At 31.7% G+C, this 26430-nt stretch overlaps 1 protein-coding gene across 13 annotated transcripts in view; it reads right to left on the bottom strand.

Moving 5' to 3' along the window:
- The window catches only part of LOC109543617 (early endosome antigen 1), a 45629-nt gene that overhangs the window by 8960 nt on the left and 10239 nt on the right, over positions 1-26430 (bottom strand). For 2 of the 13 annotated variants that reach the window (XM_019913422.2, XM_019913426.2), the window contains exons 1-8: positions 11371-11541; positions 8927-9125; positions 8625-8815; positions 7820-7990; positions 7553-7702; positions 4884-5174; positions 3558-3917; positions 3099-3461 (exon numbers count right to left, since the gene is read on the bottom strand). In XM_019913422.2, the coding sequence (XP_019768981.2) occupies positions 3099-3461; positions 3558-3917; positions 4884-5174; positions 7553-7702; positions 7820-7990; positions 8625-8815; positions 8927-9080 (1680 nt within the window). In that variant the 5' untranslated portion in view covers positions 9081-9125; positions 11371-11541. Of the gene's footprint in view, positions 1-3098; positions 3462-3557; positions 3918-4883; positions 5175-5924; positions 6142-7552; positions 7703-7819; positions 7991-8624; positions 8816-8926; positions 9126-11370; positions 11543-15975; positions 16026-26430 lie in introns of those variants that run through there. The other 11 variants (XM_019913424.2, XM_019913423.2, XM_048665221.1 and 8 more) reach the window with 10 other exon arrangements.

Genomic DNA, 26430 nt, shown 5'->3' with positions numbered 1-26430 from the left:
CAGGCGTATTAGAGTAGCTAAGTATCATATTTTGTGATGCGTAAATTCTTATTTGTGTTGTACAAACATTTTTTAGATAATGTCAGTGCATTCACAAAGTATCTAAAAATAAAATAAGCCTTCAGGTTATTGACACAAATAGCTAAACAACTGCCAAAAAAGCGTGGAAAACGTAAAATACCTTTTTTTACACCAAAACTATTGGCGAAGAAAAGCCATTATATGTGCAGATGCGATATCGGTATGTTACTTAGGCACTTTTTAACTAGAAATTAAAAATCTAAGACCCAACAGGCAATGTTGGCACCGAGCGTAAACTAGCAATGCCATGCATCCCGTTACACGACTGCTGGATTAAAAATAACTCTGACAAGTTTAGATCTGGAGAATTGAACCCATATTAAAAGGGATATTTATTTACAAAATGACTGGAAATAAAATCGGACTACGGTCGGGATAACGCAACCAATATCATTTATTCATAATCATTTCATCCAATCTCATTAATTTATTCATGATTAAATAATTTTTATATATGATGAGAAAGCGGAATATCAAAAGGTCATTTTGGTACTTGTACAGTTGTATTTAATGTTGGCTTATCAAAATAAAAGTTAATTACATTATTATTTAACGCTGAGTACATAGACAAACACAACAGGCGGTGAGACATCCCATAAACAATGCGGATCTTCTATAAGTCTGTAAAAAATAATTTTGAATTTCGTAAGGTTGATGAATTATTCTGCAAGTTTGTTGCAAGAAAATATGCGGTAATAATTTAAATAAGTAGTCAGAAGCTAGTACGTATGAGTTCTAACTACCTGAATGTACCTGATCATAATATGAATTAAGGTACAAAGTGTAAAGTGGATGGTGATAAAACCATGTGGATTCCTGTGGTAAAACAGCTTAGATAATTCGACTCCGGTTTTTCAGATATGTAAAACCGTAAGAAACGTTAGAATCTCGAAGAAAAATCTCTCAGTACAAGCAGGACAAATTGAACTCTGCACAGTCTAAACTCGATTAGTTTGCATTGATAGGGTGAACTGGTGTAGTGACTACTCTACTTAGTTTAGAGATTAGAAAGCAGGGTTCATATAAAAAACCGACTCTGAATCAACTCTACATATTTGCATTATACCCAAATAATTTTTTGTATAACATATAATGTGAATAAATTGAATAATTGAACATAACGACATCTGAATATGGAAACGCAACAAAAAGTTCAACATCAGCGGAACTGAACCAAAGGCAACTGATCATAGGTACGTTTGAAATTTGTTTTCGCATTGAATATTACTCAGTTTATTTGATTTGTTATTCACATTTGTGCATGTGTAGAAAAATAATAATAACTATTATTAATTTTGAAACTGTTGCATTGTTGGTGCTGTTGGACGGCATCGAACATAATTTCTGCGACCTTTCGCAAACACGAGTGACTTGCGTCCTCAGAGGTGTTTCGATCAAAGGCTTACACTGATCTGATGTCATTTTTCCAGTTGTTTGTTGTTTCAAGCAATGGCCGCGAAATGAGAACGCTCAAGATTACTTTTGTTACGATTCCATTTTTGTGTTTGTTTCTTGACCGATATATGAACAATTGAAGGATGTTTTTTTCTTTCTTGGGGATTCGGTCTGGGCAGTGGTGAAAGAAAAAATACTTTTTTGGCTATCGGTTTACGCTTTGAATGCGATTTATTGATGTGCTAAGCCTTCAGCTCATCATTAAGTGTGAATTTATTGTAGTTCGTCCCTTTATCTCGACACAAAAATGTTATTTGTAAAATTTTAACTTTTAATCCATGACAACCTGTTACGCGGCAATGTGACTAAAATTTAAAAAGATTGCAACAGTATGATTCTGGAGGGTTCCCATATTTCCTATGACTAACAATTAGCACCCTGAAGAAGGCCCCAATAAATCTCCAAAAGCTTGGTACCTAAAAAAGCTTTTCCTTATTTTTTCACCAATGCCCAGACCGAATCCCCAAGAAAAAAAAACATATTTCAAATGTAGTTATGTTCAAAAAAAGTTCTGTCATACAAGACATAATTCGTACTCAATATAGTATTTCAATATGAGTTAAATAGTCGACTATTTCATTTACCAGTCTTATTATAATCATTAACTACATCATTAACAATAATTGTTTATCCAATTCTTGGAAACGTTGTTCGTTGTTGAGCAAAAGATGAGACTTTGTCTTTTCTCTAAGAAGCGCATAATCGGGAAAACTCGCAAAAACATGTGGCTCAAATAAAACATGAAATTCGTATAATAAATAAGTATAACCGGAAAGAAACTACCAAAAACTCTTAAATTCGGCTTAACAGAAAAATCAACGTAATTTAGATGGGAAATTTGGTGATTAATAGTAAGTAATATTTGTTGTTCTGAATATCTTCTTGTCGAATAACACCCATGGTGGTGGTTCCATGTATTACACAGAATATACAAGCGATGTATCTCATGAGAATTGTTATATATTTCACTGAAGAAATAGCTTTGCTTCAAATGTTTCTAATGTAGACTTGGTAAATATTCTTGTGTGTCTTTAAAAGGCAATGCCGACGAAGGCATTCTGATAAATACTATATATCATCTCTAAAATAAATTTGATTTACATGAAAATCTGACAATTTCTGATTTGTTTGCCTATGGCCAACTTGAATATATGAAAGTTTGTTTTATTTTTAGACGCACAGTTGAAATCATGTACCATTTAATCAACTCAAAAAGCTGCCAAAAGTAATTTTCACTTGCAACAATGCAGAATGTTCAATTTACATGTTGTTTTCCAAATACCTTGCGAAGTGATATATAGAATTTAGTCAAAGTACAAGATGCTTTTTTCCGTTTAGGCAGTTTAAAATTCGACCGGGATAAACAAAAATAACGCTGAGCCATAATTAGAGTTTAATCATAGTCAGAAAAATAATTTTAAAAAAATTGCACGCAATCTACAAATGCAAAACTACGGCAAACAGCAAGCAAACTATTAAAAGCACTAAAGGTAAGCAGGTAGTTAATGCGGAAAGTAAAACTGTCCGAAAAGAAGATGTTTGCAATTAAAAGGAAGAACTACCTCAGATGGCTGCGGCGTTCCTACTCTCGTGTTGTTCTCTTCTAAGACCATTGGCTGAAGCGGACCAGCGGCTTTATCCTTCTGCGGTTTGCACACCACGTTTTCCAGTTCCTTTTCCAACTGTGCATTGGTTTTCTTAAGTTGCTCGATTTCGTCGTTGGCCTTATTCTTAATATCGATCATACTCTTGATAATTTCGCAAGCCCTTAGTTGATCGCATTTCAATTTCATGATTTTTTGTTTTTGAACAAGGAAGTCGTCTTTCAGAGAGAAAAATTGTGTTTTGATGGAATCGTTGTCGCCGCCATCCATTAGAAGCTTTTCGAAGTTGACTAAGCTTTTGCCATCAGGTGTTTGCAGTACCTGAAAAATAAATTTTAATGTTAATTCAGTTTTTATGCAAGCTGAATGAATCATCTTGTGAAAAGACAAACTGAAGGTTTAATAACATGAACTTACCTGATTTTTTGTGGACGGCTTGGCCTTACTGGGTTGTTGCGTTACCGGTAGAGGTAATGCGTTCTCTTCCGCACATCCTCCAGATGTTGTTGCGCTTGGAACTGAAACAAATCCATCGTCAGTATTCGACAGGTTTTGGTTCTCATTGCGACTTGTGGAGACCGCTATGTTTTTATTTTTCTTCGCTTCAATTACGGCCGCTTCCACTTTGGCCTGCTGCTGTTTTAACAGCTCTTTTTGTTTGCGATTCTCACTCTCCAATGCAGATATGCGCATATCCATTATCATATTATTGCGATCCAGGACTTTTTTCTCTTTATGGAATTCTTCGCGATCTTGATCGAATTCATACTTGGCCATCTGCAACAAAAATAACAAAGTAATGTTTCTGTTGTGAATGTGTTTGAATCACATTGAAGTTACTATTCAACAACCTGTGTAAAGATAGATTTATCTGGAGACGCAATAACTCAATTTTGAAGAAGCGAGTAAAGTATTTAGAATTTTTTTCGAAAAGTTTCGAATATAAAACACAATGGTTTTGTACTACAAAATGAGACACGACAGTCATATTTACCTTTTACTTTTTCTGAGGTTTCACTGTGCTTCAATTAGTTACACACCCTGGCCCAAATGGGCTTCCTTATTAAATGCTTAATAAATATTAAGCATTTAATAAGGAAGCCTCAGTTTAAGATACTAACGAAACATTCTTTATACTCTGAAGAACAGTCTTAACATTTTTCAAAAATTGCAAATAAATGCCAAATTTTCAAGATCGAAATGTCCAAAATAAAAAAAATGTTTTGCTGAATGCGTAGTTCATAATGCTCAACAATAAAACTTTCGTAAACTGAAACCCAACTGCAATTTTGCAAAAACGCAAAATAAACCGTTTTAGTCCTTTATATAACTCTTTCCACTTAAAATTAGGTTATTTGGAGATTCTTGGGGTTCTGCCCCTAGAAACTGAATCATCCTGCATATTTTCGAGTCACAGCCTTTTACAATGTATAACCATTATGTTTTGATTGGAATAGTTAAGGTATACATTTACCAGTTTAAATGTGAAAACCCAACGCGACATTTAGAGCATATTGCAGCTATACCTCGCAAAATAAAGTTATTAGCAAATTTAAAGCTATTAGTGTTCAGAAGGAAAAAGCTATAATCTCTTAGTGAAACTGTTGCTTAATGTTTCTCTACGACTTTACAAAGATACACACTGCACAATTTTTCCCTAGCTGCTAAGTGCTTTTCAACATTCATTTTAGCTTGTAACTTATACTACTCTACATACTTGTTGAATTTACTTTGAACACTTACGGAATATTTCTGATTAATTGCGGCCAGCTGTGCCTTCAGCTTATCTTTAGCTTTTTGTTCTTCCTGCATTTTGGCCAACAACTGTCCGTTCTTCAAATGTTGCTTAGCAAGTTTTTCTTCGTACTCTTTCACCTGATTAGCAAAATCTATAAGACGCTCATTTGCCGACGAAAGCTCAGCATTCAAGCTATCAATTGTTTGATCTTTATTTTCGCACTCCGTTTGTAAAGAGTCGATTTGGAGTCGCAGATTATCCGCTCTGTCGTAGACGAAATTTGCCAACTGATTTTCCTGTAATATTAAATTATTTAATAGCGAAATTAAAACTGTTGATACATATTTTTTTAATTTGATATTAATGGCATTTTCCTAGACATGCGATTTTCATATACTCATTAGAAAATATTTGTAAGCTGGGTTGGCAGTTGAAGTCACCCTAAAAAGTTATTCTTCAGTAGTGAAAACATAAATTTATTTAAATAAGAAGAGAGGAAACTCCACTGCACTGGATAAAATCCAATGAAACTATCTTGTATTGTGATTTGTCACAATTTCAGGGGCTGAAAAGATATGAAAATCATGATTGTCGTCAACACAAGCATCACCAACAAGGGCATGAGAAAATAACTTAAAAAAATAAAAAATAACTTTAAGTCAGATTTTTTACAAGAATTTTAAACAAGGGATTAAAACTAAAAAAAAAAAGTACCTACGTAAGTAGAAACATATTTTGCATCAGAGAATTATTTTTAACTTTCTATCCAAGTATATTTATGTTTATGTTAAATGAGACAAACTCATCCATGATGCATTATGTACTATCACTATTCATATATATTACATCATATTTATGTAATAAAAAATACAGGAGAGCAAAACCATGCAATGAAACTGGTGAAAAAGCAGTTAAAAGAAAATAGGTAGGGTGAGCATACAGTAAAATTATTACGGCAATTAAATAAATTACAGCTCAGTATTTTAAAGGTAATTATTTGCAGTATTAATTAATTACGCGTTAACTCATATTTTGATGAAAATTACATTGAAAAGCTCCAAAAGTCCCTTCTGGGTTAATTATTCACGAAATAAATAAAACCTTAGCTGTACAAGTAAAACATTCTGATGAACCTCCATTTAATATTATGTTCACACGGCTGAACAAAAAACACACAATTCCACACAAACACTAAAGTCTTGAAACGAAACAGTTTAACATGTTCAGGCAGCGAGACAGTCAGTCAACTATCTAAACATATAAAATGAATCAAGAAATATTTAGATTTAGGTAAATCGGACCATACGACAAAATAAAATAATATTTTTTTAGTTACAAGGATCGATTTACAAATATTTTACCGATAACGGCGATATAAATATTGCTTGGCACTATGAATATCGAATAAAACTATTATAGAATCAAGCAAAAATGTGAAATGTTTTCTACTTCAAAGTGAGTATTTTTAAATGAACAATTCATAGTGTAGGGCTTTCGCCTCGCGGTAGTTAAACTGAGAAATACATATAACTGTAGAGTTGCATAAAGTCTTATGATCGATTTTTCTTATTCCTGCCCAAACATTAACTCTTTCAGTATATTGTTTGTGTTGTTTTATGATGCATCTGAGATTTTATTTTGCCCAATACCGGTGATTTTGTCTATAAACTAGCCCCGTTAGTGTAAAAGTTGATTCTTCTGAGAAAAAAGTTAACTTGATTTGGGAAATCTGACTTGACGACTGCTTCATTATTCTCATGATAAGGCATCAATTATTTGGTGTATGAGCGAAAATGTTTCTCCATTTTTGCTAATTACTGGCTTACTCATTGGTTTCGTCGGATATTTGTTGTTAAATAAAACATGCACCTCATGTTGGGTTCATACTCTAACATTTTAAGAATTATTCATCTTATAGAAAATCGCATTACTGTTGATGTAAGAAATCAATCCAAAATTGATAAATTTAGAATATACAAGTTTTAGACGTTATTAACACGTTTAAGAAGATTCCCATGCATACACATAAGCAAAAATTCCTGATGGTGTACAAAAGCTCAGCCGGATATATATGGTGGCTGTTCATCTTTTACCATAAACATATTTTTCCAATGTAATTTTTTTGCAAACCAGTAAATATTGACATAAAGTATGTTATATAGAAATTCTTAAACTTTTACGTAGCATCAAAAAGTCTAACAAAAATTAACGGTTCTCAATAAAATTATTCTTCTTAAAGCTCGAATATCAATTTTTGTATTTCAATTACTGAGATACGTTTTTGAGTATTTTTCCAAAAAAATGTGCTTGAGCTTTGTTAAATATATTCCTTCTACAAGAGAGTCGTTCTCCCTAATGTCCAAATAGCAAGGACGATATGATTTACAAAGAAAAAAGCAGCAAATCAACTACAAGACAACATTGTAAAGTGAAGTGAAGTGAAAATTCTTTATTTTCTCTTAATGCGCTAATTTTGAAAGTTAATTTGTGTTTTGTTCCGGTAGTTTACTTTTCTAAGCAACAAATATTATAAGTATTTTTCTTTATGAACTGATTGTAGATAATGTTTAAAGTAACATGCTTGCATAAAGCGATGCAGGTAAATCACAAATTCGAAACAGCAATGGACAACAAACAAAAGCAAAGCCATTAATTTAAAAATAGAGTACAATACTTTGATGGAAAAATCGCCATCCTGACCATATCGCTTGTCTCTACTTTTCGATTCAGGAATATATTCGTGAAAAAACGGCTGGTCTGTTTCAGAATGTCTGCTCGACCCGCCAGATTTGGTGCATGTTATATTACCGGAGTAACTAATATCCTGGAAATTGTATGTACCAATTTTCGCACTAAGAACATATGTGTTTTTTTAGTTGTACAAAACAGGAAACACTGAGAACATATGTTTGAAAATGGGGTGTATTGTGGCTTCACTAACCTGTAATTGTGACCTCATCTCTGCCATTTCCTGCTGAAGTTGAGCCATTTCCTCTTCCTTGCTTTTAGCCATTTTTTTATGTTCATCTTCCACAAGTTCCATTCCTTTTACAGCTTGACATAAGTACTCGTGCTTCTGGTTCAAGTCTTTCTGGAGATTGGACACTTTTACCTGAAAGTTAACATGTTTACATAAAAGCTTTCCATTCTCATTTGAATGGCAAATGGAAATCTTAAAATGTAAATTTTGGAAAATCAACGACATTATTCAGACACTGGAACTTGCAATCGCAAATACAAATAAAATTGTGTAATAAATAATGGTTAATACATTTTAATAAAGAGCGTTTAAAAAGAAAACTGACGATGAAATCTTGAGGATGGATGATAAAAATAGTTTCTTCTATTAGGCTCATTTTAACTACTTTGATTACTTATCTATCAACACAAATAGCACTTTGACAATGAAATAATCAATATACACAACACTTTAAAAAGCGAATGTACTTTAAAATGCAAATAGTATGTATTACAAAAAGACAACGTTAAATGAAAAACCATTAAACTCTATAGCTTGATAAATTAAAAGAATTAAAAATGATTAATTCATTCTTCTTATATGAACTTAAGTGAACACAAAAAACTTTTTAACAGCAAAAGCGAAATTTGTAATCATATTATAGGTGTCCTTTTATGAACTCTTGTAAATTCAATAATATTACAAGCAAATGTGTTGAAAAATATTGTGCAAAAAACTGAAGTGAGCTAGAAAGCTGCACAGAAAAGTAAAACAAATCTGTCCGTACCTGTAATTCTATATTTTTCTTAATAATATTTTCCTTATCCAAAGTAAAGTTGGTCCCCATCTTTTCCTCCAAAAAGTATATACGAAGCTTGAGGTCGAAATTTTCTTTTTTAAGATTGTTGAGTTGATCTTCCAACTCCTTGACCGATCGTCCTCGCGTCTGACCGCCCAGCGACCGTAATCCCATAGTAGCTAGAAAAAATATACAAAATTAACTAACACACATCAACAGATCTTATTTTATTTGGTGAACAAGTGAACCAACAATATAAATTTTCCATTTTCAAATCGCAAAACCCTTACGGCTATCAAGTTCATCAAAATCACCAACGGAGCTGTTTTTTGAACTGGGACAGAACGAGGGAGCAGGAGATGGGCCGTCGCCCTCCTTAATGGAAGGCAGACTGCTTTCTCCAACGCAGCTTTTTATAATCGCCATTAAGTATTCGTTCGACATTTCGGAGTTCTTTCGGCTTGTTATTTTTTAGTTGTTCCATTTACACTGCAAAACAATGTAAGAAATTGACTAAATCCCCAGGTTTGCCATAGAAAAAAATAACCTTTAAAATACAATTTTTTTTTCAACTACCTATTGACCAAATATAAACCTGTCTTTTGCAAGTCCGTAAATTAGGTATTTTTAACGCTTTCAATGCTTGAATTCAGTCAATTTCAACAGTTTTTTCCTAATTATTCGTGACAGGTATATGCTAAACTCTAAGATATGCCAATCTTAGTTTATGCCATATTTCTTCAAATAAATTGTAATATTTTCAAATGCGACGCGAAATTATCTTTTTTTGTATTTCAATATGTTTCAGGTAAAGTTTTTTCACCAGTGCTGACTTTTTTCAAATATTTTGCAATAACAGTGGTTGCCTTTAAAATATCTCAAATTGTAAAGAGGGTACTGTTTATAAGCAATTAAAAAGATGGTGTTTATAAACGACTTTAAGCTCTAAAAAAGCTTTATTTTAGTCGTCACATACTTGTTAAGACTGACACAGTGGCCTAAATAGTAGTAAAGCACTCGCCACTTGTCAGGAGTTTAAATTCCTTGTTGATCAAATTAGAATTAGGAAATTCCATAGGAATATCGTCCATATGGATTCAATTTGGCGATGAGAATTGAATAGTGGTAAAAAATATTTGAACTATCGGAGAAAAATAGTTGACTAACATGTTACCATGCGTTTAGTATTAATTAATCAGATACTAGATTTCATTACTGACTCATTAACTCACACCGAAAACTGGTTTTTGTTATTTAATTATAATTTAATTTATCTAAATAATCACCAATAAATTGGGAAAATGAGAATTAAAGTAACAAATAAAAGTACCGGGATGGAATATCATTTGACTTATAACATCCATTTAAAATATGTATATTTTTATGCATTTATATTATGTCATTTACTTAATCAACTTATAATGTATGCTACTGGTTAATTGTTGGTAACTGGATTATTGGAAATTCATTCTTCAATTTACTGTACTGTGTAAAGAAATAAATAATCGACAAGCGTGCTCGAAATGTATATTAATTCCTACATTTACCGCTCAGTTTCAATGCACCCTATTGCTTTTTTGGGTTATTTTCGTATGGAATCAGACAATTCATGCCTTTGTGGTATTCTTTTCAAACAGATAATCAGGAAATATTTTTACTTATATTGCTCCTGAATTAATTAGTTCTACTCGCGGTGCTCATCCAATTCAAATTTTCCACCAACCTGGAGTTTTTCCACTATTTCATTAGACCTTGCCTAGACTTTACCTGTGTTTCAAGTGTTTAATTTAAAGTTTACAAAAATACTTATTACATATTCGGCGCAGAATGGTGAATGTGGTACAGAACACTTTGCAAAATATTTCTGTGTTTAACAGAAGTCAAACCGACTTTAAATACAATAAATGTGTAGAACTATTGCCATGTTGAATTACTAAGCCATAAATAAATAATTCATAATCAGTATAGTCTGACTGTTTAATCGTGTAAGGCAACATAATCAGAGCGCTGACAGAAAATGAATAAGACCCCGCCGTAAAGATTTTGATAAATCGACTGAAATATCACTCGAAGAATGAATAAACTACAAGCTTGTTAATGTGTCACATGCACTAAAAACCACATTTAAGTAAGCAGTTCAGAAAAAATGATACAAGGCAGATAAATATTTAACCACGAAAAGCACGCACGTTTGGAATATCAAAGAACAAACAAATTGCCAATCATATTCATCTTATGTGTATGGTTTATTTTCAAATGTAAGACATTAAGAAAGGTAACATTTTCTGATTTTCGCAAAAAGTTAACGTTTTTTTTAGCAGTACGCTTAGATGTTGTTGATATTAGCAATTTTAGAAGTAACAACTTTATTTTCATTCGCTTTGGTTAATCATCAACTACTTAAAAAGAATAAAAAAAAGTTTTGTAAAACTCCTATCCTGGCTGCTTCTTGGTTAAGAGTTACAATTATAGTTAACAAAATGTAGGACAAAGGCCTGAGAATGTAAATTACGTCGGATAAGTTTTCTAATTTGCAAATGACTGCAATGCTTTACTGTAAAAAATACATATTTTAACTGGTTATAACTGATAATTTCGCACCAAACTTCTATTGAAAATTTGATCCCGATGATGGATTGTAAATCAACTGAAACTTATTTGTTGCCTGAATACTTCAGGAAATTAAAAAATGAGCTACATAAATGATAAAACTTAGTAATGTATGAAGTTATACTTATGTTTCTGTCCGCATGTTATAGGAACTGCACCTTATAGTATGTATTTCTCACTAATACTCACGAATAATTTCGAAACCAAACTACTACTACGTCGGAAAGTTATAAAAAAATCTTAGTTTTAAAACCACAAATGCCAAATTGTTGACGGCTAAAATAGGTAAAAAACACTTCCTACAATGCTGCTAGCGAGTGGTAGTTTTATCAAGGAATTAAGGTACCTAACACCTATTGCAAATTAAAATTGGTTTGAATTCTGTTTATTCATTAATTTCTGTTTCTACCCATTATATCTAAGGTCAAGGGAACGGTCTAATTTAAATATGGGAATATTTGAATATTAAAAAGTACGCGCTGTTTCATTCGATATGCAGTCAACTTCAAATAACAAGCACATTAACAAACTGAAAATGTGCTTTAAATCATGAAATTTGCCTTATGACTGTTTATACGTTGATGCTTGGAATCAAAAAACACAAAATATATAACTTGACAACATTACATGCCAATTTGACTGAGTAAAATACATTGATCCAAAAATAAACTGATTGAATTTAGATAACAGCAAAATCTAGTGAATCTTAATCGGGTTAAAAGTGCTATAAAAATATGCTTCTAATGTTTCACACAAAATATGACTATGGCACGTTAACGGGGAAATCAAACTTAGTTGGAGCAAGTTTGTTGGTCTCTTTTTGCACATAAAAAAATTTATGACAACCAATTACCGAATTTATGTGTAATAAAATTGATCTAAAGTGTTGGAAGTCTGAACTTTTCATGTTATATACATGCCACCTACGTGTGTGCTATTTTAAACAGGAGCTCTGGAATAACAAAGATTTGCGTCAAATTTCCAACAACATTTTGGAGGTTTCAGAAAATCTTACATTCGCGATTAACGATTCATTTCATAGAGGTTGCATATTTTATTACTGCAGTTTAAATCGATAAAAGTTAATTTTAATTTATTTTTCCGCAAACTTCTTGTGGTAACAGCAGGCTCCAGCTGACATTTTAGATGAGATTCTCGTGTCTAATTGATATTACTTATCTTTAGTTTAGCAACTAAGTAATGTTTCCGTCAAATAGTAGCTAAAAATAATGAATTTATTTAAATATAAAATTAAAATAATGAATTTATACAAGTGTGATGTGCATCTAAATTGTAATTTTATGGAAATCTAAAATACTAACAATCTGTCTGTGCAGAATTCAGATAGTATAAAATATAAAAGAATATATAAAAGTACATTATATTAGGCACCAGGAAAAAATATTTCGGATAACACCAGGTGAAGTGGAAAGGATTATTTCCCTTTTGCAATAAAAAAAAACACAAAATACATGGGACAAACACACACCCACATGTATGTACTCTATATAAAGTAGTAGTAAACGAAAAGAAAATGTACAAGTTATATTCTAATTAACTTTTTAAATAAAAGTTAGTTTCTGTTTACTTAGGTTGTTTTACTGAATAAAACAAATTTACAATGTTCTATACAGAGTTTACTCATTGTCTCCAGCTCTTACAAACCGTTTGAATATTCTGCGTCTTTTTCAAGTTATTTGAAAGGACATTGTCAAATTTATGAGCTAAATAACCCAAGACTAAAAGCAAATAAAAAATGTTAATTAAAAAATCGAGTAGAAACCGTTCTAATCTAGAAATTTTTTAAAATAACCCGATTTGTACCTGCTGTATCTTTTCGGGCGAGTATTTCAACATAAAACGATATGCTATAAATGTGAAATAATGAAAGTTTATCAAGAAAATTCAAATGGCAAAGACAATAGATGTCGGAGCTGCCTAACGAAACCATAATATTAACGATTTAGATTACGAGAAAGTTGTACGAAATACGTAAAATTATTGGACAAAACATTAAATGTTTCGTCTTGCAAACATCGAGTTTCTTAGCTTTGCATCAAGCGTGAATCTTCCAAATCCCTGGGTACTTTCCATAAAAAAAAATACAAATAGGCACCACCATCAATAACGAAGACTCAATTCGAAAATTCGTATATGAATTCAACAAAGAATTTTATGTAAAAATTAACATTAATGTGTCTCTCAATTGCATGTAAAAGAGCATCAACTGCGTGAACTCTATTACAACGTGGACTTCAGAAAGGCCTGAGCGCTTTCAAATGGATTTTGTATTTACATTTTAACTCTTTCAGTAAAACCATTGGATGTGATGCGGTGATGGATATGCGTCTAGAGTTAAAGATCCGATAAACAAATATATTATTGCTTTGGATCAATTAATTCGCAATTTTTATAAATCACTCAACCCTCATGATTGTCAATCTCCAGCCGTCGAACCTCGCTAAGAGTCTGGACTTCATGGAAAATTGCCAAAGGCGAATTTATTATTTCAATTTATCTTGAGGCGAATTTGCGTGGGCTTCTTCTGGTCAAGTAAATTAAAACATACGACCCAAAAATGCCATCTATTAATATCGAATAATTATTACGTCAGAACTATACTAACAAAACCTACGTTAATCAATATTAAAGAACATACAGTAAAAAATAAATACTAATACGAAACCTAGCAGCTACTAAATAAAATATTGTGTAACTAGTTAATGCAGGAAAAATAAATGTTCTTTAATAGATGGTTTAAGTCTGGTACTTCTCACTAAACGAGCGGAATAAATGTAAAGTACGTCTACCAATCAACATTGCAATTAAATATATTGTTGCTCAACACAGTACAGCACTATTTTTAGCCTTAAATAAATACCACCACACACTATCAAATGTACACTGGACACTTGTGAGCCACTTTCCAGCGTTCACAATCTATAACGTTATAGTTTTGTTGCGATTATGTCTGGATAAACCGTTTGATTGTTTACCTGATCTACTGCCAAATATATTTTCGTGTCGAATTGATTATTCCGCAAGGCCCAGAATTTCGATCAGTTGGAAATTTAAATCAAAGGCTTTTATGATGTTTTAGTTAAAGTAGGTTTGGATAATTGCGGAAATGTAAGTATAGTACTGAAAGATAACAAGCAAAGCAGCGAAAAGCTGGTCCTAATAAATCCAGACCCGGAAAAGTAAGCACAGTAAGAAAGGAATTGAATCATCAAAAAGAACCGCGAGGAAAGAAAGGTGGATGATAGAAAAAACCTGACATTATTCAAAGTACTTATAAAGAAAGAGAAGGCATAAAACCTTATTCAATATTATAAAGATACATTGAAATCAGCAAAAAATACTAAATAACCTTAACTAAAAACAGTAAAAAACTAAAATTAACCACACGGAAACTAAAAATTATTTAAAGTTGACAATAAATATCATGTTTTCTCGTGAATATAATTGTTTGCATTTGAAATTAGTTTTCTTTTCATTGTGTCTTTTCTTCATCATTATCCAATCACATTTTAAGATCTGAATCTATAAACAAATTGAAATTAACGGGCAAAAGTCTATTCAAATGCGCAGAGAAAGTAGGTATGTTGCCAATACGTTGACCTTCTCCAGACGTTATTCCATACAAATTTCCGTATGCCTTGGACTTTTCAAATGGAAAGATGTAAAAGCTAAATCTTACAGAATAATTGGCAACTCATTCGGCGTGGGAGTGATCGTCCTTTTTACACGAAAGAAAACTTGATTGAATTATTTATATACCGAGCTTTTTGGGTTGAGCCTTCCTGAATATAAAACATATTAATTTTGCAGTTAAATTTACAAGATGCACGTATCAAATTTAAAACAGTTGCCTTGTTACGATCTGCAATCAAAATACGAATAAACCATTTAGGTAACTTCATCAAGGTTTGATCCAATTTTATTTTGTTTGTCTACCTCTTTTCAGTTGCAAGATAAATAAATGCCGTCTTAATTTACACACAGGTTTTTTTGCATTTTAAGTATGTATTTTATTTGCTACCATAAAATATTTTTTCATTTACTAACTTTTATTATTTGCTATACTATAATATAACTATATAGTTTATACGAATACTTTTTATTTGCGGAATTTGCCAACTTTCTGTTGATATGGATTCAAGTTTGTTCTAAAATTAAGAAAACTCATTAATCTGTGAACAACTTGATGTCGCATTTGCCATAAAGAAAATGCAGATATTTTCTACTCATACACACACATACACATATACATTTAAAGTTTGCTTTGAATTATTCTAGTTGGGAACTAAAAACACAAACAAAAACGACACTTAAATAGATAGTTTTTTCACATTTTGCTTTAAGATTCACACTTCTTCTGCAGTTTCAATTAAATTTCCATTAATGATTACGTTAACATTTATTTAATTACTCAAAATGATTTGGACTTCACATAGAACATACGGGCTGCGCTGCTGGTGGAGATAAATTTGTTTTGAACAATATTTGTCAAATGATTAAAATTAAATAAAAATAAAAATTAAATTTTCTAATTAGAATAATAGAGAAGCCCACTCAAATTATTTCTCAATGTCTCATATTTGGGTAGGTACAAGCTCAATTTTCTTTTCTATTCTTACTTCGGTACTTCAGCGTTAAACCAGACTCCGTTGGCCGAACAACATTTAACACACATTACAAATAAGTAATAAATAATAATAAAACTTACTTGCTGCATCCTGATCAAGGGTCATCTCCTGCAGCTGACTTGGGCTGGTACTGTAAAAAAATATATTAATTAATATTAATATTAAGGATCTGTACATGAACTGGTACTAAACTAAGCTATTTTCAAACCAATTGGCACTAAGTGGCAGTACTAACCGCTACCTGATACTACTTATAGGACGTAATAAATAGACTACTAACATTGCTGTTTTATGAGGAATTTATGTCTAAAGAATTTTTTTAGAGATGGTTTCGTAATTACCGCATTAGAAAATAAAAAAATATGCTTCAGAGACAAAGAATAAAAATTCAGACATCTACTTCTAAATGATCAGAATCAGTTCATCAAATAATCATCAAAATGCTTAGCTAACTTAAACACCTATTCAAATATAAGAAGGTAAACTTTTTTAGATTCTATAATGTGTAACAAATTGAAGAGTATGCGTTCTTTTTCTTCACTTACTTTATCAGGACACATGGTGAATGCCTGATTAGTCAGTTTGTAAATTACAAAGAAAAATAGATAGATAGATCACAATTAGAAAATCAATTTATATATGGACATTTTTGAAAATCAGACATTAGGTGAACTATCGGACATAAACCTTAAAAAGTTAAAAGGTTAAAATAATAATAATAGTTGGTCATTGTAGTGGCAAATTGGTGTTAAATGATGTTGGGTGAGCTTTAATTGAAAATAATTGGCGGCTGCAAATATGATTGAAAAGAATGAATAATGCTAATTCTTAGACCATAAACACGTTATACACCGACAAAGAAATGCGTTCAATCAAAGTTGATAAAAAATTTAAAAAATTGCAAAATTAGGCGTAGGTATATTTGTATAATTTTCAGAAAGTAGTTTCTAACAGTATCTTAGAAACCTAAACATTGACAATGCTGTAGTGGGTTTTAAAAGCACCCTTTGTTTAAGGCCCCGATTTCTTGTATAGGCCGTTGGATCAATCAATACTTGTCTGTTTAATAAATCATTCTCTGCTTGACCTGGATTTACACGTAAAAGTTCATAAAATCAAAATATCAAACAAGCAGTCAACTGTATTAATCGATGAATAAATTTGCAGACAAATCAGACGATAAAAAGAGACAATAAACCGTAACTGTAGCAATGCTTGTTTCTATAGGCCTAAATTGTATTGGTTTATAATTTAAAAATGTAACAAAAAGTGAAGATTAATTTATTATTTTCTGAAAATGATACATGATTGTTGTGACGTTTAGTGGGTTTATTAATCATTATGATTAATAAAACCACTAAACGAAAAAATTACTAAATATTTTAATGGCATTAAATTTCCGGCTAAATCGACAGCGGAAGAGCCGCAAAAAACCTTAATCCGGCCCCAATTTTTTCCCTACATTTGGTTTTTTATGGTTTACTTTTGCCTTATTGTTTCAATACATTTTGCAATTTCATTGCCATCAAAATGTATATTATATAACGTATAAATAAACTACATCATTCACTTTGACAAATCCATTAAAATAAATAATTATTACGTGTGAAGAAATAACGACATTAACTCTAACTAAAAAAAATATGGTGATTATTAATTCGTGTGACAAAATCTGAAAACGAGTTTCAGATTTTATGTACGACTTTTTCAGTTATTCGTCGATTGTTTGCATGAGTTGGTGATACAAACGTTTTTGCTTCGAAAATCTTTCTATAGGTAGGTACCTTGGCAAATTAATACACACTTTTTAATATAAAAATATCAATTTTTGATTCGATTTCATTCGACGCTAAAAAGTTTGGACAAAACATAATTTTTACGGCACTTTTCTGCAATAGACCAGATCAAATGCAGGTAGACAGTAGCAAAAATTATTGAAATGTATTTAGATATGTAGTAAAACCCATCTACTTTTGCCCGGTCTTTCAGAAGTGTGCCACACAACGTTCGAAATAATAGAACAAGGACATTGTTGAATTTTGTTCCAACTCCCAAGTTCTCCAGTTCTATTTAAATACTGATAGCACGTTACAATCAAGCAGTTGGCAAACAAGTTTGTTTGCAAGTAAATAAATTTTTCCAATAAAACTTCAGCTCTGAGGCGAACAATAAAAAGTGTGGGCACACATTTGCCAGCAGGAAACCTTTGGAAGCTATTTTTATTTTAACAGTTTGGCTTTCAACACCTTGGAAATGTAGATATATCCGGTGGTATTCGACAATTATAATCAATTTTTCGTTTCCCATGCAGGCAAAAAGTGTCACTGGCATATATAAGACCTTAAAAAATCGGAACATAATAAAGGCGACTAAGAAAAGAACATACAGTAAAACCTAAAAAACATCATAAATAATTCTAAATAAAACTCGCTTTTGTGCTTGATGTCAGCTGATTGTTTTACGCAAAACGTTAACATGTCCAGGCTCATTTATCATTAATAAACTGTCTTTACATTTTTAAATAATTACCGCGTAGGATTGTGCACATGGCTAATTTTCTAAGAAGCATTTCAAACACTGCGTGTTAAACCAAAGATCAACATCTGAACTAAAGTGCCGTTTACACGCTCAAGCCAACTGAACAATATCGCTTGCACAAGCCCGATCGCTCAGGCAAATCGTTAGGTGTAAACGCAGATCTGAAGTTTGGCTTGAGTAAAATCGATCCTGCTGCAGCCTCCGACATTTTAACTCTCAGGGTGAATAGAAAAATGAAGCCATAAATTTTAATTAGGAAAAGGAATGCTGACAAAAGTACGGCGACGGGACGCCGGTGCAATCTATTGTACCACCAGTGGACAAGTGTTCTGCACACCATTTCTTTTTAGTTTTCAAGTTCATCTTTTTCTTTATAACACACACTGCACCCGTTGCAAGAATTAATTCTTCGTCCAAATATTCCATCTTGTTGGCCGCAATACAATTTTGGGTGTTCCTCATTCACATCTGGGTAAAACGAACTGAACGTGTAAACGCCAGATTTTCGTTCATTTGCTCAGATCTGGCTTGTGCAAGTCAGATCGTTCAGATCGCTTGAGCGTGTAAATGGGCTTTAAAGAGTTAGTAAATTTATCAACAAATATTTATATTTGGTGGTGATTAAGCCTTGTAAAGTGTGCATTGTTAATGTGTTGACAAAAATTGGAAAGCACGTAAAATACACACTGGTTTCAGGGTTTAAAATAATGCCAGTTTATCGACCGTTTGAGTAACCTTTTAAAAAAATACCGACCAGCTTGATAACTACCGAATAATTAAGAATAAATACATTTTAAACATTATACATACTCGGTTCAAAATCGATTGGCGTCGTCAAATATATGCAACATTGTGATACTTACAAAGTGTCAGAAAACGAATGCAAAATAAGTAGCTGTTTATGTACTTAGTTAGAAATAAAACAAAATATATTTGAGATTGATAATATATATTAAAGTAAGTACTAACAAGGAAATAAAATGAAATTACCTCATAGACTAGTGCAAAGAGTAGAAGTAACAAATGAACGAGAATAATTTTTGTGGCGACAACTGAAGATTTTTCTGTGTGTTTTTTTAAATCTGTATACCTCTTAAATATGTATCAGATCCTTATGGAAAGAAGATACGCACTTATTAATAGAATAGGAGAATCTGGTATTGAAACAAGATATGTTTTACACAACATTCCTAGATCGATTCCTAGATGAGAGTTATGGATTGAAAAATGTTACTAATATTGAACAGCTTTTTTATAATTCTGGTTGCCATAAATTTTCCGTTGTTTTGTCAGTATTCGATTTATTTGTTTAACTATTTTGTTAAAACTTATTTGCACCCAAGTTTTAGATTGTTTTGAGCCACTTTATGGTTTACTAAAGTAGTGTTTGATGCGTTGAGTTCGATAAATGTTTGGTATAAAAAATGTATGTGCTTCTATAACAGACATTCTCATATCAAATAGCCCCAACAATAAATCTGAACGCAACTTTTCTGTTGCCGAAAACGAGCAGACATATCAGTGCACGTTTTTTTGTAAATTCCGTTGATTTTACTTGTGTTCTAAAATTTAAAAATAACAGTTTGCCATACGGTTGGAACTGCTGCAACATTTAAAAAACCTTCTGTATGTGGTAATATTCAAATTAATTTAAAAAATATGAGTATAATTTAAAAATACTTTTTGTTATACCTGAGTACCAAAATGATTAAAATAAATTGCTGCCTATCTAGTATACGTTTGACAGAATTGTGTACAAAAAACACTGAAGAACCAAAATCACCTTTGAAATAGAAAAATTAATCGACTAGTTTTGCTTTTTGGTTCCTTAAAGCTTGAGTTTCTGCAAGTTTATATCGCCGAAGTCTCTGATAGATGTGCGCAAACAATATACATCCTGAAATAGCCCAAAAAAACTATAAAATAAAGATACGCAAATCAATATACTTAAAAACGTTCAGGTAAGTTCGACCGATTTTTACTACATAAAACCTACGAATATTACATAATACGGCATTTAGAGATGTGTAAAGGAAATTTTAAAGAACCTGGACCAACAGCATAAGAGTATCTAATAAATTAGATACTCTTATGGTTGGCTCTTAAATATGGTTAAGAAAACCATACCTACTGTTTCAATGATTATTTTGTACAATAATTACAATACAGACATTATTTCTCTTCAAGATGTCTGAATTATTTTATTTATGTATACTTATTTGTACTGCAGAAGAACTCCTTTCTTCAGTACTTCAATCCAGTATTTCATTCGAACTTAACTCATCCAAAGGATTATCCTAATGGAGATTTGATAAAATTTTCTATTATTTCCCTCAAATGCCACTATTTGTGCAGAATAACATTACGAAGCATCGTATTCCAAATAAAACTATTTTTAAGACAACGTTTTCTATGAGCACTTTTTTTTTCTAAAATTCTGATAATATTTTTCCATACTTCTTAAACATTTCAAATTAATTAATTGTACTGTTGTATAAAAGAAAAGTGTAAAACAGCATTGTGCAAGGGTATTTTCCAGCAGATGATGGAGATTTTTATGAATCCATGTTTAGTTTTTTGCATCCTACCTAAGTTTACCCAACTAAAATATCCATTTAATTTTATCAAGACCGTGCTTGTGCCCATTCTGCTACAGAAATTCGTGCTAGCCAAATGATGTTTTCCGAAATAGATAGAATGAAAGAAAGGACTGACTTCAAGTGGTATGAAATTAGGAGATTTAAAACTGAACTTTTAAGATGAGATCAACTGGGTTTAAAGCTTCAATTATTACTAAAATAAATAGTAAATAACTTCTTCGAAAACCATTTTGATTTCGACTCCTTGTGCAACTTGAAGACATAACTAATGCTTGAAGTGAAAGAAGAAATGGTCAGAAAAACGGGCATCTTTATCACACTCTTAAAAGAAAGGTTTCAAAGAATGTTAAACAAAAAACAGACCAAAAAGAGTCTGGACGAATCTTAAGACATCGACTGTGCTTAAGATGAACGCAATTAACTGTTTGAAACTATCAATCGAGTTAAAATAGTCGGAATACCACCACGGAAAAAATCATTCAAGCAATACTCTTTCTTACATCCAGAATCGTCACATTATGACTTTTTAATACATCGCTTGCAACAGACGTTATTTTATAAGCACAAACACGTTACAAACATCCAAATGATTGAAGGTGAACATTGGCATTAATTAGTTAATTTCCACAACCTACCTAAACACCGATTAATCGTAGGTTAAGATAAAAAAAGAAGACCACAAGGACAGGTCAAATCTTTGAGCAATGCTCTGACACCTATTTGAATTGAACATGTCTATTTTTGGTCCCATGGGGGCAAACAAAGGCGTCATAAACACATCGTTCAACTGAAAAAAGTGCACATTTGAAATGAGTCTGGAACAATTATGTAATCGAATTGAGGTTTTTTTCGCTTGGCAGGAAGTGGTGTAGTTCCAAAACGCAAACCAGATGACTGCATTTATAAATAAAATCAAATTCAGTCTGCACCAAATAACCCGGCCGTTGGTACAATTCTTCAGTTAATCAATATACTTTTGTTTTTGCTTGGTTGATAATCTACAATAATTCCAAAGTCAATATGCAGATAAGACATTAAATGGTCACATAATGAGGACAATAACCCTGCAGTTTGTTGGCTCGGTTTGTTACAAATATTATGCAGCTTGAAGTGTACGTGTACATGTATATCGATTAATTTGTTTGCATGTGATGTTTAATTTCAATAGAGCAATCTACATCGAAAACATTGAGCCACATTACCTGCCCAGTACCGTATCAGGAAAATGAATCTGAAGCTATTAATTCCAACACTTATCTTCAAAGATTACGAATGTTATAAAAATTTCAACCAAGTTCCGCTTAGGCTAATTGTATTTCAGTCGCATCTATCCCAATTATAACGTAAAAGTGTCATCTTAGAGAGTGAAAACAGAAAGGCTGAAACGAGAGCAAAAGATAATATAGCGGGGCCTCCGCCCACGGGTTAAATTTGGATTGTCGTCTTCCTGCTTTCGGGTGTCGACTTCTGGACTTTCCAGACGAATTTGTGATCATTTACCTTTAGTATCACTCATTTGAGACCAAGAAATTGCGATAACAGTTGCAGTGCCAAAGGAACCGCTTTGTGTTTAGTCTAGCCTGAGCACAAATGTATTAATAATTCCAATTTATGAAAAAATACGTTTGAATAAAGACGATTTCTAATGAAACTAAACAAAGTGCATGTAGCAGGCAAAGTATTACGTTGTCTATTGACAAATATTTTAAAATTTAACGTAAACCCTTGATAACAACTAAAACTGAGCAGCATAATGACCATCATATTTTAGACTTGCTAAAAGTACCTAGTTTGCTTGAATCTGCGACAATTAATGCAGAAGCGCGATTACGGGCTTCTAATTGACTGCCATTTGTTTCAAAATGAAAAACATTATTTCCAGGTTATATAAAATGTTCACATTAAGCAAAAAATATAAAAATAAGTAACGTAACTTGAAACAGGTGGTGGGTTTGGAAATTGTACAGATTTATATAAGTACTGCCACTCTATAAATCTGGACGATGACATGCTATATATTAATGAGTAAAACGTGAAGACGAAACTATTAAAAGGCGAATTTTATGCAGTTGCAATTAACATTCCAGCCTAAAATTTATTTCATGAAGTTGCAATTAAAGTTCCAGCCCAAAAATATATATTTTTTTAATCGAGTGGCTATCACAATAAAAGTATCTAATGCAATTTTCAGATTGTACTCTCTTATATTTTTGTGCACATAAAACTGAAGTTTCACATGTTCCATAGAAAGACTAGTATTCCTGATTATATGCAAATAACAAATAAGCATTCCACCATAGAGCAAATAACACACTCAAATATAGAAAGCTGGCTTAACTCATTTTTTTAATTAAAACAGCTCAAATCCAAAGCAATTAAGTAGTAAACGGATTAGTATTTCAAGTAAATATTGGATGGAGACTAACTGGAATAAATTCGCTGAGGATAGTTTTCCTAGCGCATAATCCAAAGGCAACAAATGTTGTAACATATCTCAGGTAAAAACTAACTTTAACTAGATTTTGTTGGCCAGATAAAACACTTTTTTCCTGGCTCACAACATGCACCATTTACTCAATAGTAGTACGTATACAAAGCAATTACGTTTATCAGCGCATAGTTTCTAAACACATTTTACTACTATTTTCATTCCATAAACAAAGAGGTTATTTGATATAAACATTCATACGTATGGGTACAACCTGTCTAGTCTAAAAATAGTGTTTAAAGGCCATCTAGAGCAGCATTAAATGTCAAGCTGAGGCTCCCAATACAAAAATCTTGGCTCGATAGACACAATTAATTTAGATTTTTAATACTACACATAAACAGTATGAAGTTTTTAATTTCCATACTAGTATTTCCACGCACCATAAATTTAGTCTGTTGTTTGGTGTAGATAAATTACTTATTACTCTTCTATTCATAGCGAATAAAAAGTAGTTACAGAACTAGAAAACAAAATTTCCTAACCACTCCAGCAATAGATGTAACAATTTTTGTAAATTTTATTAAAATATGTATAAAATGTGTGCAAACAGATAAAAACAATTTATCTCTCTGCTCAACTATTATCCGTCCCTAAATCAACTTTATAACTGCTATTTGTTTACACATAAAAATACATTTTAAAATCATGCAAATTAAAAAAATTTAATAGTAATCTAAAAGTAGTTCTTTCACTACTTTCATTACAAAGTAAGTTTTCATATTTTTTCCTTAATACCTATAACAACTAAGTGCGGCTGTGGTAATTTACATTTTATATATGAGGTAAACAAGTGCTACTAATTAGAAACCAAATCATCAAAGTATAAGAAAACAATAGTAGAACTTTTCTTATTTTTGACTTACTTACTAGTCGAGTCAAAACTTAAGTTTGTTGGGAATATCTTGGACAATCTGCTTTGGTTAGTAATATAAAAATGGAAAAGGTATGCAAGTAACTTGAAAAAAAACTGTGACTTCAGGGGATAAAAAGAGCTATAAAAATAAAAGCAGTTAATAATCATAACACCGAGAGTAAGAATGTTAAAAACACTTATGGAGAGAATATGTACCATGTAAACGTCATCAATTCGAAACATTACAAATGTGATAAAACTTTCAAAATCGCCTCTTTGATTTCAATTCTTTGATTTATGTAAAACAAATTATCTAAAATATTTACTTAATAGCTAAAATTTTAAACCAAATTTTCATAAAATGAAAATTATTATAAAACCATTACATTTTATATTGATGACTTCAATTTGTTTGAAATAAACGACTACACAGTACAGGATGAAAGGGATTATTCAGAAATAGATTTCAAAAAGATAAAAAAATTCTCATAGGGAAATACAAGACTAGTATACAATACAATACAAGCATATAAATCCCGAATGAATCAACTTTCGGTATATTCTGTTTACTTTATAAGGCTGGCTCAGGGGATATATATATACCTGCACATAAAACCGTTCGGTAGACAACTGATAAGAAAGTCATTCAGATGTGTGTTTTCCAGGAAACAAATCATTGCCATTTCCGTACATTTTTTGTGACTGGCTTCCTAAGTGGCAAACGAACAAAAGTTAACTAACATCAATTCAATTTTTTTTCCATTTGAAATCGACTTTAAAGTTATTATTAGTAAGCATGATCCAGTATGGAACCACCACCACCTTGTAGGTATAAACCGAGTAAAAAGTGGTCAACTATATTTTGAATCCTATCTTAATTCCAAAAGTTCTTGATAATAAATGTCCTCTATTACTTCGAAGGGCGATTTCTTTCCAAGATTTCGTAGAAAACTGAAGCGACTGACGCAAATCCTCCGTATCAGTGCAAATACTATAAACATGATTAGAGTCAATATCGAGAACAAATTAATATTGTGAGTTGAAGTTTATTAATAAACATTTAAATTAGCTCTAGTTGTACTTGGTTTACCACCAAACAAACGAGCGACAAGATTTAGAAAGAAAAGTAATCAGTTTTCTCAGCTGTAAATTTTTAAGTCTTTTCAGACTCTAAGTTCAAGAGCTTTTAAGCACAATTTTAAAACATTTTTTACTAAAATCATACGCTGTACTAGCTGTAGTGTTACCATCCTAAAAAAGTACAATATCTATGCAAAGTATTTAGATGCAACAAACATTAAGTTGTTTAATAAAAACCAAAGATAATAAATAACCGCAACCATGTCTAAACACACAAATATATTTGAGAAAGTCGAGCTTAAACAGCACCCTTGTCCACGTTTGTAAATATTATTGTAGGCACATTTAATAAGTATAACAGTGATAAAGAGAGTTTAAGTTACTTCACATGAGATTTTAATTATTTTCAATAAATATTTTCAAAAATATGTTATTTTTCACCCCAAAAAAATATATTTAAGTAATTACTGAACGATATCAGTACCTACATAACATTTCATGTAATTACAAAGTTGTTCCAGTTACGTTTAGAAAACTTCGGAAATGCTGTAAAGGGTAAAATATTCTATAAATGCCAGAAGCGCACAGATAGGTGGAAGAAGAATAATTGCGAGAAAATGAGGCAGCCTGTGAAAAATAGAAGACAAAAGAATGAATGCACTTTGAATTTTTATTGTTAATTGATTTTAAAATGTATCTAAAGTAATTTCTGAGAAGATTCTCTAATTGCAGAAAATTACATCAATAAAAAGCGAATCTAAACGCATTTTTATGCAAGCACAGCTATTTAGCTAAAATCTTGCTACTCCTTGAGCTTCGATAGGAAAATTGATTTCCGGAATAATTGGAATAATTCTTACATCAATGAAGAATCTTACTATACAGGGTTGCTCATTAGTGCGTCAAAGTGCGATATCTCAGTAAATATGAACTTTACAAGAAAATACGTCCTACGAAAGTTTTTCATGTTTAA

This window comes from Dendroctonus ponderosae, unplaced genomic scaffold, assembly GCF_020466585.1.
Source record: "Dendroctonus ponderosae isolate FM_Combo_2020 unplaced genomic scaffold, Dpon_F_20191213v2 Dpon_F_20191213_3, whole genome shotgun sequence".
Lineage (NCBI taxonomy): Eukaryota > Metazoa > Arthropoda > Insecta > Coleoptera > Curculionidae > Dendroctonus > Dendroctonus ponderosae.
The sequence above is the reverse complement of the archived record's forward strand: the minus strand, read 5'-3'. Positions and strand labels throughout refer to the sequence as shown.